The sequence below is a fragment of the Ambystoma mexicanum genome, chromosome 6q (assembly GCF_040938575.1).
Source record: "Ambystoma mexicanum isolate Mex_15411 chromosome 6q, UKY_AmexF1_1, whole genome shotgun sequence".
NCBI classification, from domain to species: Eukaryota; Metazoa; Chordata; class Amphibia; order Caudata; family Ambystomatidae; genus Ambystoma; species Ambystoma mexicanum.
The window spans coordinates 1,357,661,759-1,357,677,100 of record NC_090937.1 but is presented as its reverse complement, the minus strand read 5'-3'; the positions used below and the strand labels follow the sequence as shown (position 1 = coordinate 1,357,677,100).

General features: G+C 45.4%; 1 protein-coding gene across 3 annotated transcripts in view; it reads right to left on the bottom strand.

Moving 5' to 3' along the window:
• The window catches only part of EVC (EvC ciliary complex subunit 1), a 946,714-nt gene that overhangs the window by 606,853 nt on the left and 324,519 nt on the right, over positions 1-15,342 (bottom strand). For all 3 annotated transcript variants that reach the window (XM_069631973.1, XM_069631974.1, XM_069631975.1), the window contains one exon: positions 8,130-8,346. In XM_069631973.1, the coding sequence (XP_069488074.1) occupies positions 8,130-8,346 (217 nt within the window). The remainder of the gene's footprint in view (positions 1-8,129; positions 8,347-15,342) is intronic.

Sequence of the window (15,342 nt, the reverse complement as noted above, 5' to 3'; positions counted from 1 at the left end):
CGTTTCGTTCAAGAATGCATGATCTGTTTGCAGCATAATGTGGAAAAGGGCACATCAACTCCTAGGGGTAGTTTTGGCCCACCTTCTGTCCCCTTTGAGGTCATCCATTTTGATTTTATTGAGATGGAGCGTTGCACTAATTTAAAATATGTGTGAGTTGTTATCTGTGCTTCTAGCAAATGGTTTGAGGCTTTTCCTGTCAAATATGCTACAGCCATGACCACTGCAAAGACTATGTTAAAGGAATACTTCCCGAGATTTGGGTTACCAAGGGTGATCTGGTCGGACAATGGACCACATTTTATCCCTGCTGTAATTCTGCAGATATGTGCGGGATTACAGATCGATAAATGGTTCCATTCAGCCAGACACGCTCAGAGTGCTGGACTATTGGAAAGATACAACGGCATCATCAAAAACAATCTCGCCAAGACATGTGCCGGCACCAAATTAAAATGGCCGGACGCTGTATCGATCATGTTGTTATCAATGCAAACAACCCCTCAAACTAAGACTGGGCTCCATCCCTTTGAGGTGTTTATGGGGAGGCCTGCTAATATTTGGAATGTTCCGAAGTCTCGTTCTTTGCGAAATGTTAAAATGTACTTCTTTCAGATTACTGTAGCCAGTTAACTAAAAACTTGTATTTGATTTATCACCAGGTGCAAGAGGCTTTACCTGTACAATGCGAGGGTCCCGTTCACAGCATACGACCTGGGGAGTGGATCCTCGTGAAATCCTTTGAGCGATCTTATTTGCCTCGCACCTCGTTGGCGGGGCCCTTCCAAGTCCCGCTGGTCACACAGACTGCGGTGCGGGTAGCAGGCCGGAAGAAATGGATTCATGCGTCGCACTCCAAGAGGATTCCACACCCGGTTCCACGCGATACAGAAGAAGCAGAACCCCTTACCAATGCTGTAACCAACGATCATGAAACAGCAACCAGCATCAAGAGTGCATCGGAGACTCTCTCTGATCCTGTGAGGTCTGGCGAAACAGCCATTTCATCTCCACACTCTCCAATCATTTTGTTTCCGGAAATAGTCCCCAATTGTGTCTCTGACCTTGCTTCCGCTCAGTCACCACTTCCAGCGGGAAGTGACGACACATTGTTCGCAGATCACACAGTACCAGGGATCGCAAGGTACGATCTGCGTCCAAGGAAATGGACTTACTGCATGGTTCGGCTGTGCAATCGAGGAAAAATCATCGAAGGGCTTGTCTTTTTGGCCCGATCAATTGTTCGTAAGGGGATTCTGTTGGCTAGGGTTTGTGGAAGGACTAAGACGACGCTCGGCCTCAAGGTCGCCAGCAAACTAACATTGGTGCTTTCGTTTGAAGAATTGCATGCTTTGCTTCTCTTCGAGCACTATTCTTTGGCCGCTGGAATGATAGCATCTCAGGAAACTTCGATGGGACTAGTCTGAACCAGTTTGAAAAACATGTTCTGACTCCCTTGGGATGCTCGCTCTTTGCAAATAGGAGTAAGCCTAACGTTGTTTCTATTAGTCCTTTCGATAGACTGTCCCGTCCTTTTCAATCTTTGATCTCTTTCAAGATGGCTCCTATACGCAATAGGGATGCCACGCCTCCTTGCTACACTGTCAATCATAGCCCCGATTTAGTTTCTTTCTGCATACAGAGGAATAGTACTCAGTCAATGGGTGATTTTAAAGGTTGTGCCAACGTTGAGAATTTGACTAGTGAGGACAGACCTTTGTATGTAGGCGAACCCGTCTACTTTGTTTGCGGTAATGTAGCATTTCCATGGTTACCCAGGGATTGGCATGGAACCTGTTATTTAGGGATTATGTTACCCGGGATATTCATAGCCAGTACTGTAGAAATTTCAAAGACTCGTCCACTGCGGGACAAGAATGGTGACACTTCAGCACAAGTTCTGGGCGATGTAGCGAAATCCTTTGTGCCATTTTGGGGGCAAATAATGAACTCTGAAGATATCAGGAGACTAGCGAGAGTACTGGAGAGGACCATCAACCGGACCACTGACATACTCTATAATATGACTCTAGAAGAGAAAGCAATAAAGTTAGTAGCACTTCAGAACCGGATGGCATTAGATGTCAACCTGGCTGAACGTGGAGGGGTATGCAAGTTAGTGGGGTCCGCTTGCTGTGTTTTCGTGCCAGATTCCTCCCCAACTATCTTCAAGGCAATAAAGAATCTGCATGTCCTAAGTTCAGAAGTCCATGTTCCCGAGGGAAACTGGGATCTTAGCGCATGGTTCTGGGACTTCTTGCGATCTTGGGGCTGGAAGCTAATTCGGTCTTACTGATCTGTTTAGGAATTAAGTTGTGTCTTTGTTGTTTTATACAATGCCTTCCTGGTATGTGTTCGATGCTAGGGGGATGTTGCGCACAGGCGATGGGTACATTAGGACGCAAGGTATACGCCCCAGAGAAGAACTCCAATGAATATGTGCTGAAAGAAATCTTATTAACTGATCTTATGGCAATTGACATCTCTGATAGTGATTCAGGATGTATGGACATTGAGACGTGGAGTTACTCGCGAAGTGACTAGAAGTAGTACAGCGCTTGGCTTAGGCCAAAAGGAGGGTTTGTTGAACAGAAAATTATATTGTGCCTCCTTTACTGTATATATTGGCCTAAGCCCAGTCGCTCTGCGAAGAAATCCACGTTTCAAGGTTCTGACCTTAGATCGATTAAGCCGACATTTTAGGTTCATCCGCCATTTTGATTCTCACTCCAAAGTCACCCTGTGTTCTAAAATGGGGGACAGTGTTCTTCTGCTTGTAACATGGCCATCTTGACCTCCACAGACGAGCTAATGCTTAAACTGCCCATAGGCCAAATGTTAGGGTCATGTAATGAGATCTTGTCCTTTTTTGACTTGTAGATCGAGGATTACCTGTGCCAACGATACTAATCCGCGAACATACATTAAGCACGATACTTTAAAGATGAATGTGAACACTTGTTTAACTGCATTGTATGAAAGATGTACGAAGGCTTAATGTTGAATCCAAAGGGACACTGTTGCTATTGTAACCTATTGGAGTATGAATTAAGGATAATCCATAAATGTATAGATGAATAAATTAGGAACGAACTCGGCATGAACCCCTAGCCCGAGAAATGGTTAACCTGTAAATGGGTTGGACATCAGGTTGAGAATTGTATAAAAAGCACGAACATTCTGGTGTATAGCCCCACTCACTTTACACAATGAACAGGGCTGGTATTCGCTGTGTTGTAATGAGGGCCTGATAGCTATCTGTTACTTTGTCCTTTGAAAACTGTTCAGTTGTAGAACAAAGATCTGTGTATCTTTGTAAGCCCGTGTTGGTGTATTTCCTTTTGGGGTACTCAGCCTCGATATTCTCTTTTTGCTTTTACAGGGTGACGGATGAGAAGACGCAAGGAGGAGGGGGAGCGGCCAAGGAAGGCAAGGGGGTGTGGGATTGGTTAGGTGGGTGAGTAACAAGGGTGCTCAGGATGTCCTGAGTTTTGGTGACAAAGTGTGGCCAGTGCATTGCAGAGGGCCTGGGAAGGAAGAGGGGAGGACGAATCTGTGGAAGGGTTAGCTAGCTCTCTGCAGATTTTTTAAAGTTTGCCGTGTTATTGGATGCACCCAATACCCATGCCTGAAGGTGGGCCCTTTTCTTGGCACGGATGGCAAGTCTGTATTGCCTTTGCAGCAGGTGGGCGGCCAGTTTGTCAAAGGGTGAACCTGAGGTTTGCCACTTCTGTTCCGCTGCTCTGCACTTTCGTTTAAGGGCTGCAAGTTCAGAGTCATATCAAGTGTTACACTTCGAGGCAGTTTTAAGGTGGACCCTCATGACTGGGGCAAGGATGACAAGGGTATTCGTGATTGCAGAGTGAAGATTGCTGAGAGCAGAGTCTGAGGCGGAGTCTTAAGTAAGGGGTGGGGTGAATGTAGAGGCAAAGGCAGTGACTGACACTTGTTTCATCGGGTGCATGTTCGTGAACAAGGCTGGCAGGGCTTTTGTGGGTGCTGTAGGAGGGCCGAAGGGACCCAGGTGGGAGGAGAGGTGAGTATGATCTGACCAGGAGAGAGGGGTGACCAAAGGGGGAGCAAGTGAGAGGTCAGAGTGCATGATGACATCTAGGGTGTGTCCAGTCGAGTGGGTTGGACCGGAGGGGAGGATGGAGAGGGAGAGAGAGGTGCAGTGGTCAATGAAAGGAGTGGATGCTGAGGAAGAGGTGTCCAATTGGATGTTGAAGTCACCCAAGAGGAGGAGTTTGGAACTGAATGAAAGTAAAGAAGAGCAGAAATCAGCCCATTCAGGGAGGAACAGGGTGGTAGTACCTTGAGGCCGGTAGATGGTAGCAATGGTCAAAGTGTAGGAGGGAGAGATGACCAACTTGCAGACCAGGTTCTCAAAGAAAGTATAGAGTTGGATGGTTACGATGGAAGAAGGAACCCACTCAGGATAGATTAAGGGGACCGTACTGCTAGCACACTGAGGTCGAGGCTTGGAAAGGATCTTGAAACGGACAGGGAGGAGGGAGTCAAAAGCAGTGACTGAGATGGCATTGTACCAAGTCTCAGTGAGAGCGAGAAGGTCGAGGTCAGTGTCTTCAAGATGGAGGCAGAAGTCAGCAGAGTGTTTGTTGGCATTGCCGGCGTTAAAAGTTGCCAGGTGACCATGGAGGTTGCAAAGGATTTATGAATGAAACTTCCACCCACTCTTGCATAGACTAACAGGTGAAATGGAGAAGTGGGAGAAACTTACAATGTCCTGGCTGGGGTGACTGTACGCGCTTAAAATGCTGATTCTTCCTCAAATACTATACCTATATCAAGCGCTCCCGATAGAATTACCAGAGATATACTTTGAGGAATTGAAGAGGAAAATACTCCGATTTATGTGGCAGGGTGGGCGGCAGATGGGTTGCCTACAAACTTCTGATACAGCCGAAAGAAAGGGGCAGGGTGGGACTTCTGGAAATGAGGACGTATTACAGGGCAGCCCAGTTCAGGGCCCTGGTCCCCCACATACGGAGGGAGAAGGACAAACAATGGGTAGGGATAGAGAACGCAGATTTCGTCTGGTTATCCTGGGAGAGTGGCTATGGACATCGAAGAAGGCAATGCTGAAAGGAATCTACTCATATAAAATATTAGGGCACTACTCATGCTGTGGAAGGACAGGAAGGAGATGGAGGGCTTCACAACCTGGCCCTCCCCATTGAGTCACATATGGGCTCCACCCATACGGGACGCCATACCAGAACATGCTAGCTATCAAGATTGGTTTGAAGCAGGCTTAGAAAGGGTGGGGGCAAGTTCTAAAGAATGAGGAGTTTGTAAGGATAACAGAACTGGAAACAGCGTTGGGGTTGAGTGAAATGTCTGTCTTCAAATATCTGCGACTGAAGGGGGTTCTAAAATCTGCAAGATGGAAGGAGGAATTGCTGAGGGAACTGACGCAGAAATAATGAATACTAGATACAGCGAAGGGCACTAAGGGTCTCATCTCAAGGTTATACCAGGCATTACTGGAAGCGAGGGGGGGGAAGATATATCTTCGTACAGAGTAGATGGGAAAGGGATCTGGTAAGGGAGATGGACCCGGACCTACGGCAGAAGCTCCGTTTAAATGCGCACTGAACCTCAATCGCTTGCCAGTATAGGTTACATGGGCTTAAGCTGTTATATAGGTAGCAATGGGACCCGGTGAGACTGGGGAAGATGTACCCGGGAACTGACCCCCACTGCTGAAGGAAATGTGGTCACATAGGAGATTATTGGCACGTATGGTGGGACTGTGCCAAGGCTCAACAATAGTGGAAGGAAGTGTTGGGGTGGATAAGGGACCTGGATGGGGAAGAAAGAAAAATGGACCCAATGCTCGTGCTGTTTGGCATTGAACTAATGGAGGACAGCTGGAGAAAACTGCCACATATGCCGCACTTTCTCCTACTGGCAGCGAGGGCTTGTCTGGCAGGGAGTCAGAAAAGGGACAGTCTCCCACGTAAGAAGGAGTGGGCGGCGAAGGCTCTGGACCTCTACAGGATGGAGGAGCTGACGAGGTTAATACACAACCGATCACATACCAGAGCGATAGAGCGAGCCCCATTCCTGGAGAACTTTGATCCAGAACATTCTCAAGAGGCAAATGAGGCGGGTGGAATGCGCAGTGGACTGGGGGGGAGGGTAATTAGAATAGGGTGCCACTCCAGGGCAAGGAAGTAGAACAAGGGTGGAGAGGTGGAAAATTGGACAGGACCAATGGACAGAGAAAAATGGGGTGATCACGCCCCGGACCCCAAACCTCAGGCTATATTAGTGGAGATGAAACATGGACCCCGGAGGGTCGGTAACAGAGACTGCCCTGTTGGAGCCGGAACATTGTTGGGGATAGGGAGAGGGCAGGGTTAGTTTGTTGAATATGGGGGGGAGGGAGAAGAAAAATGTAAAACCTGGTTGGTATCTTTTATGGAAAAGAATTGCAGGTTCTTTGCATAGAGTTGTATTGTGATGATACTAATAAAAACAAATTTAAAAAAGTTGCCAGGTGGAAGTAATCTGTGCCTTTGAAGGTTTGCTGAGGAGGAGTACAGGGGCCTGGTACTCCGGTCAGAGGTGGAGGGACAGTGAGTGTCAAGGGGAGAGGCAGCAGAAGGAAAAAAGTTGATGTGGGAAGGCAGGATCCGGTTAAAGAGTAGAAGGTTGGGTTGAGGACCCTGAACCATGATAGGGCACATGTAACACTGCAGCGCAAGGATAAGAAGTCAGCCAAGAGGACTTCCCACTTGGTCCCACCGTTAATGGGAAAGGAAGTGAAAGGAGAGAGAGTAGAGATGAGGAGTCCAAAGATCTGGAGAGGGGACAGAAAAGAGTAAATTTGTGAATAACCCTCTGGAGGTTGCTGTGAAGTAGATGTCTGCGATGGGAAGGCCAGGGTTTGCACACAAGATGCCTTTATTGTCTTTTTTCAGTCAGGAACTAGTGAGGGAGTGGGAATAGGAGATAGAGTAGCAATTAGAGAAGATGGGAGAGATGGCGAGTGCCATTAGGGTGACAAAGGGAAGTTGAAATGAGAGGTGTGACTGCACTGCACAGTCTGACCCAATCTCACAGGTGGCCTAGCATTAGCAAAGACACAATTCAATGAAGTTAGAGCGCAGGATGTAAATGCACACAGTCGACAATGATTTTCAATGAAAGGCCACAAAATGCAGTCAAATTAGGGTGCAGGATGTAAATAGACACAGCTAATTTCGATTTTGTGCAGAGGACACACCAGGGAGCGAAGAGAAAGGTGTAGAGGTTAAGCAAAGTGAGACCTACACAGATATTTAACAGGACGTTAGTGGAGGAGGCAAAAGAATAGTTCAGCCATCACTCACTGAAGGCTCTATAGTTCGTGGGAGAGCAGGATGCACCCAGCAGGCTGCATCATAGCTTGTGGTATGAGAGAGCGTGTGGGGGCACCCGATTGGCACCAGCAATGAATCATGGAAGATATGACTAATTTTATGGGCACAGGGACAACCCGCTCTATGCAAAATAAAAATACTCAACGTATTTACGCCACACCAACAAAGGATTTCCTTTAAGCGCTTTGTGCCCGACTTGTTTCTTATTTGGCGCAAATCCGTCCAGCGAAAAAATGTTCCCTATCGGAAAGTGAAAAAAAACCCTTTTTGACACTTTATATCTTTTGAACTGTTACATGGATTTGCAAATGTTCCCATTCTGCGGGCCCGTGGTCCACATTATGCATGTCATATGTCGTACTGATCCATCCTATGGCTCAAAGGTTATGAGCCATACAATGTTCGCAATTCCTATGGATGATAGGTTTCACCCTAATTATATGGCAGCTAGCACCACCCTATAATATATTATATTTACTATGGCATCAAGAAAGAAATGGGTGCGCACCTTTTTAAGAGGGAGGGGTCGATTTCTATTAAACTGTAAGGATCCGGCTATGCTTGAAAAAGTGCCTTACACTGAAGGAGGTCTACTATGCACACGTTTTCTGCCCACAAACTGTATATGCATATATTTAATGTTGATGCGTATGTCGCCATCTATGAGCAGTAGACTTCATAGTGTCCAGGTATAATAGCTCTAGACAAGAGGTGGGTAACCAGCCAATCATTGCTCACCATTATTGTATCGTGTAACTTCCTCCCAGAATCCTCTCAGAAGTTCCGTTAGCTGATGCTCCTTTTGCCTAACGGAGAGTTTCCGCTTTGATATTAGCTGCTCAAGAGTAGCTGAGACCGCATTCAGTCTGCATTCACTTTCATGCTGTATTTGTGACTTAAGCGAATCTACCACTTTTGCCATGTGCTCCCAGCGTATCATTTTCTCTTGAAAATCCTACAAACATAAATAAAAAGGTTATTTTTTTTATGCTCATAAGTCATTTTCCACAAAGAACTAGTTGCTTACCCACTAACAATATTTTCACAACTAAAGTATCTGCTGTAGCTTCACTCTCAAACATAGCACGCTATACAACAGAAGGTGATGCCATTCAAAAATTCAGTAAAGTGCATGATCTCACCGTCAATATCTGCATCACAGTTTTGGACAATATGGCAGGGTCAAAGACATGACCTTGTCAAGAGGTGCCAGGGGGGCCCATATGCTAGAGCCAGTCCTGCCCAGAAATTGGGAGGGCTCCAGTCTCTGTCCCTTTTCCTGTGCCTGGATAAATGAACGAAGTAGCACTTTTTCTTGCCACATACCTGTGATGCACAATGCTGGCCAGTCTTTCTTTTTGTTCCATAAGGCTGGGTAGTGGAGGAAAAAGAAAGCAACCCAACTAAGAAAAGAACTAATAGATCACAGAGCAATCCACACATCAAATCGGCAATTCAGAGGCTCTACATGACATCATGGACTCTGAAATTGATCGTACCTTCATCAGGAGCGACGCTCCGTGTACTCCTGGTACAAACACTGGAAGTGTGTACACCTTTAGTGAGCTGCCACCAGCAAAAACTGGCGGGAATACAAACTGTGAAATTGACTATACTTTCTGGGGGCTGTCATTACCAAATTTCAGTGGACCTGCATATGAAAAGAGTGTGGGGCTTATTGCCCGCTATATGTGTCTGCATACCTGTAACCCAGCCCCTGAGAAGAAGGAAGCCAGTTGGTGGCTTGGGGAACTAGCTAAGGGAGAGAACCAGTGGAAGTGGAAGGTAGTGGGATAACAATGGGCAAAGGAATCCAGGCAGTGTGGTTTGTTTGGGTGAACTCAAGGGAGGTGAAGAAGTACCATTCAGACCAAGCGTGGAGAATAACAGGGGGAGAGTAGGGGTGAATGAGATTGAATGACTAGGTGACAGAGAGTGAAAGGAGAGGGACTCTGGGAGAAGATGTTAGTGGACTGCAGAGTAGTAGTGTGAAGGGTGAGAGTTGTACTAAGAAGGCACGATAGTAGTAGAGAGGAGAAAAGTAGTGCAGAGAGGGAAAGAGTAGTAGAGCAGAGAGCGAAGAGTAATGGCAGATAACAAAAGAGCAGAATTTGTTTTATTTATTAATGTGATTTAGTTTAAACTATAAACTTTACACATGCTACATAGTATCCAAACATATAATCCAAAATATAAATAATTGCTTGCAAACAATAAAAGAAAATCAATTGATAAGAAGAAAGAATAACCAAAAGGAGCAATTGATTATTGCTAAACATTGATGGCATACTGTCACAAAATTGCTGCAAGCTATTTATCAACAATCAGTTAAAATGTCAGTACTCTTGAAATTTAATAAATCTGCAAAAAATATAACACAGAAAGGTATTTTAAACAAACATGTGAATCTACTTGTTTCCTTTCCCAACTTAGATCTATAGTCGGGACATGTTATTAATCAAGAATAACCGGTAACTTATATCGATATACCCAGCATGGTTTCGTTCTTCAACCAAACATTATAGAGAGCAATAAGTAAATGTATACTCTTGGTATTAGTACAATGGAGCCAAAAAGACATCTCCCCAATTCTATCCAGATTATGGACATAGATGCCAATAAAGTGTTCAATAATTTTAGACATGTGTAACTTTAAAGAAGCATGGGTGGAACAAGCCATACCGGACATTGAGTTGTTTAAGAGCAGGACGGAATGCCAAAAAGACTTTTCTTCTTTGTGCTGTACTTCTTGCCACATCCTGTGAGATAAATATCTTACTGCCATGCCAAATTAGAGATTTACGTTCTTTAACTGTGGAAATAATAAGTTGTATTTGAGAGTATTCCAAGAGGTATAATATTAGAGTTCTTGGTATCTGACGTGATGAGGGAGAGGCTGAGGGTTGACCAATCCTATGGGCTCGTTGTATATTAAAAATTGTTTCCAAAGGCAAATGTAGTATGGCGGTAAGAATTTTTGTAGGAAGACAATGGGGTCAGTATCCTCAACTCCTTCAGGAAGGCACCGCTCCTTCGTAACATTCTTATGGTGGGACCCAGGTTTGGATTCATCTAGATTGTTCCCAGAGGAAGTGGGATAGAAAAAGAGTTGGCCATTAGGCCAGCACAACCAGCGAGTTAATAGATAGTAGCAGTTACCCATCTATAATAAACATTTTGGGCATTAGAGACACCTGGGCTAGGGAGGGAACTTCCTGTGGGAGACGAGTCAGGGATGGCCCATAGGGTGCGGCCAGGCCAACATGTGCTATTGCTCAGACTCTGATAGTGACAGCGTCTGGAAGCCAGCGGAGCATCGAATAAGGCAACCACATCCCTGATGACATCACCAGATGCGACAGGCTGCTCGTACTGCAACGGCAGTACAAAGTTGCAGAGATTGCTACGAGAGGTATGACTCCAGCAATTCCAGCATGGCAATATGGAACCGAATAGCCATTTCCACAGTATATCATTTTGCTGCGATTTCATTCCCTCCGAGAGTTCAAGTGAATAGAACTTGGTCTGCGGCTGCATCCCGGGCAGAGGCCATGGGTGAGTCTATTGTAGTCATGTTTGCTTTGCAGCGACAAACATTCACATCACCTTTTGTGAAGGATTGCCATTGGGGAGGGTGTCAAAGCCCTAACTTTTTGGATTATTAATAGTAAAATGATGCAGGTACTCATGTCAAAAAGGCTGGTCTGTTAACCAGACCACCTCCCCTTTAATTTAACGCCATGCCAAAAGCATGTGTACCCCTGTGCTGTCCCTGATGCATTAGTATCCTCATCTGCAGCCTCTTCTCTCCAGTGGCACAGAGAGTGTTCAGAGGTCACATGTGCCCTGTTTAACAGTGGTTATGATCGCCAAGTCATTACAGTGCCGAGGTTGCATTGAGGTCTACACCTCTGTTCCGTAATCATCCTAATTATGATAAAAAACCCACCTTGTGGCAGGATAATCCAGAAATATAAGCCATACCTATATTGGTATGGTGGTTGGTAGTTCAGAATGATTAAAGCCACATATGATTTGTAGAATACGAGTGTAATCCCTGTGAGCAGAGGCAGCTTTCAGAGGTTATGTACATTTCAGGCACCTGCTTGTCTGCATTCCAGGATAGAAGGGCAGGATGTGTGCCTCTGAGTCTCCGGAAGGAAAGGTAACACCTCCCTCGCTAGGCCTGGGAACTTCCAGCAGTAGATGCCCGGTGAGCTTGGCTTTAAAGAGCTAAGTCCATACCAAATGCTGGCCTCCAGACTCGGGCCCTGCTCCCCAGAGACATTTTGAAGTTGAGCTAGGACAGTCAAGGAAGAACAAGTGTTTTTCTTAGCAGGGTTTCTTCAATATTTCTTTTCTGTGGGCATTTCTCTCCTTCCTGTCCCCCTCAACTCCATGCGAAGCAATGCATTCCAGATCTGACATAAGAAGGCATTGGGCACTTATAACAAGACATGGACAGGGCAGCTTAAGGTAGGCTTGCTTTCCACAAATTCTGTGTAGCATTTTGTGTTAAAAAGAGGGGGTCTCCCATCCCTTCTTTGATAAAAGTTTGCACCTTCAAAGACTTTAAAAAAAAAAGTGGACCTCTATTGGGAGAGTTGATCTTTCCAAAGTCCTCAGCCATTCAAGTGAAACAGTGCTCCAAGGCAGAGGTGGGCTCTGCTCCATAACCACTCCCAAGGCACATTGCGGGTGACTCTTGCTGAGCACTAAGGCCTGCACCTCTGATACCAAACCTCTTTATACGGGGAGAGCAGAGTCTGAAAAGGACTCACCTTGTCCTGGAGCACCCTGAAGTGGGTTTCATAGCACCCGGGGAGCCAAAACAGCCAGGATCCCACTTTGAATGGTTTTCTACCAATCAACCCACATTCAAACCATGTCCACTGCATTCAAACGAGCAGGACTTGTCTGTGCTGTATTTAGCACACACCTGAAGCATGAACCACCGCTGCTCGCATTTTCACACAGCCTTGACAATGCATCAGTCCAGCAGAGCCCCGTCGTCTGTCTGGCCTGAGCACCAGCGCATGGTGCAGGCACAACAAACCCATCATTGAAATGCCAGGACTTTGCATCAATGCTCGATTCGAATGGCAGAATCATTGCATCACTCGTTCACCCAAACCAGCGGTAGTCCTCGTTCCAATGATGCTCCATCATAGAATTGCTCCTATCTATATAGTCCACCTGCATCACTCGACACCGCCTTTGAACCTCATGGAGCATCCACTTGAATCTGACTCACTGACAGCGACCAATGTGACCGTACGAAGCCAGGTTTGAAACCATGGAACTGACTAAGATTGGAATCAGGTACTTTCAAGTGACCATTTTCCCCTGATCCACCTTTTGAGGCCCTAGACACTGGTTATGTCCCCGTTCTACCATTTTACACCAAAGACATATTCTTTCAAATTATATAGTTGCAAAAAAAAAAAAAATTGAAAAATATGGCTGGGGTGTAAGGGCATATAAGGAATAGGGTGGTGGGTGGGTTATAAGGAATAAATACGGAATGGTGGTTTGGAGGGAGACACCCCCAAATAAAAAATTGAACATATTTGCCAAAAAAAGCAGCCAAAAAAATAAAACTGGGATGAATGAACATGGAACCTGCCTTGTCTGTGCTTGTTTTCCTTTATGATTGGGATCACTTTTGGGTTGTAGAAGTGTGGGAGCTGAGCAAGCGGCTTAGTCACTACTCATCCTTATATTCCCGCAGAGCAGTTGTCATTTCATCACACCCTTCCTTTGTAGATCTGTGATGACAAAAATGCTCTGCTGTGGCTTCCAATGTGGGGACCTTGTGCAAAACCTTTTTGGCATTCTCAGGTACCAATCGGGGTTTCACAATGGGGGGTGATTTTGTCTTGGCTGTTCTTGGTTTTATTTGATTTCTCCATTGCAAAACGATTTTGCTTTGGCATTTCCACAGTAGTAAGGGGTGTGACGAGGGTCTCCAGAAAAAGGGGTCTATGATGTACAGGTATCTTCATTAAACTGAGGCTCGCATCCCTCAACACAATATTCATATCCAGGTCCTCCAGCAGAAGGAGCACCATATGATTCAGGAGACGCGGCCCAGGTGACCCTTCTTTTCAGGTTAGGGGATGGGTGAAGACACAAGGGGGGGGTCACAGGACCCAATTAGAAAAGCTTTGAAGTATATGGAACATAAACCTGAACTAAGATATAATACATTAATTTTCCCTGGATCTAATTATACTTTTGTTGCAAGGAAGGAACCTAGTTCATAAAAAGTGGCACGCCTATGATCTTGCCCATAAAAACATGCCTAGTTGGAAGTTTCAAGGTCCTTCAAAAAAACCTAGGTCACCTACTGCTTACTTTGCTGCTTTTGTTTATCTATAGAGATTATCCTAAAATTGCTGCCTGATTTATATGGTGTATTTTTACTTATTTTACTGCTTTTATCTGGTGTAATTGGAGGGATTTAATACATTTATTTTATTTAGTCCGCCGGGATCCTTGTTTTACACTGAAATTGTGCTTTGTACTTCTTGGGGCAATTTGAATCAGTGTTTGTACTCAATCTCTGCATGCCCCACGCCGCGCCTTTGGAACTACACTCCCCAGAAGGAGTTGTAGTTTCCGGAAGTGTTCTTCCCCTGAAACCTGGCGTGAACGTGCCGGTGCAGATACGCCGGGGCAGACAGGTTTAGCCAGTCTGCAAGCAGGAACGCACTTTACGTTCCTTATCTATCATGGGGCTGGCTGAAGTCGTTGCAGTAATTGCAACGGAGCGAAATAGATCTCTTAGTCGTTCAGATGAATTTTCTTCAAACTCAAAGGTAGGCTCTTCTCACCAATTCAGCTTGTCATGCAGCGATACTATTGTATTTGATAGTGCGACGCCCCTATCCCCTCCTAGTTCTGAGGAACCCGATGTTTTACACGGCCAGCGGTTCCCATCTTGGATGTGGACCCGGCTGAGGTTTGCTCTGCCATTAATCATGCTCCCCTTTTGTTGAATGCAAGCAGCACCCAGCTATGAGAAGTAACTTTGAAAGAATACGACACTACCTTCCCACTTATAGGCCTGGAACAGGGCACTACAGCACCGCTGCCATCATGTGTAGTGACCTCAGTTTCAGAGCTTCGCTACATGCTACTAAATACTCTGTCTTTATTCAAGCATGCCCTCGAGATCTCCAATTATATAGAACATAACAATCTGGACTTAGGTGCCTTGACAGAGACTTGGGGCTCCAGTGCTGCTGGTCTCAGTCTTAATGTAGCTATTTCTACAGGTTATGTTATGATCCAAAAGGACAGATCGGAGGGTAGAGGTGGGGGCGTTGCCTTTATCTTTATCTTTAAAGAGACCCTTTCTATATGGGAATCCCCAGGACAAATAATAGAGGGAATAGACTCCCTACACATTAAAGTCGGTATGAATGTGGAATTTACTATTAATATCCACCTGATATATCATCCACCCTCACCGAATGCAAGTCTGGCTGAGTCTCTTAATCTTTTGATACCTCTTTTAAAACCTTCACTTTTTATCATTCTGGGAGATATTAACCATTGGCCTGGTGATGCAGATGATCATTACGCTATCGAGTTAAAACAGTGCTTATCCAACCTAGGCTTTGAACAGCAAGTGGATGCGCCTACCCACATACTTGGTCATACTTTGGACTGGCTTGTGGTTCTTAATGTTATCTGCCACAATGTGTTTGTTCTGCCTTGCCCGTGGTCAGATCACTCTTTCATGCTTTTTTCTCTCTCAGTCCCATTTCCACTGAAAACTAAGAATATGCTGAAAGGTCATACACTGTCACGTAACCTAAAACGTCTTACACTGAATAATATTGAACCTTTATTAGTAGCGCTCTTATATTTTCGAACACTACCACCTTTCAGGTCATGTCATCCTGCTTAGCTTCAAAAATGTCTAATATCTCTAACATCTTAG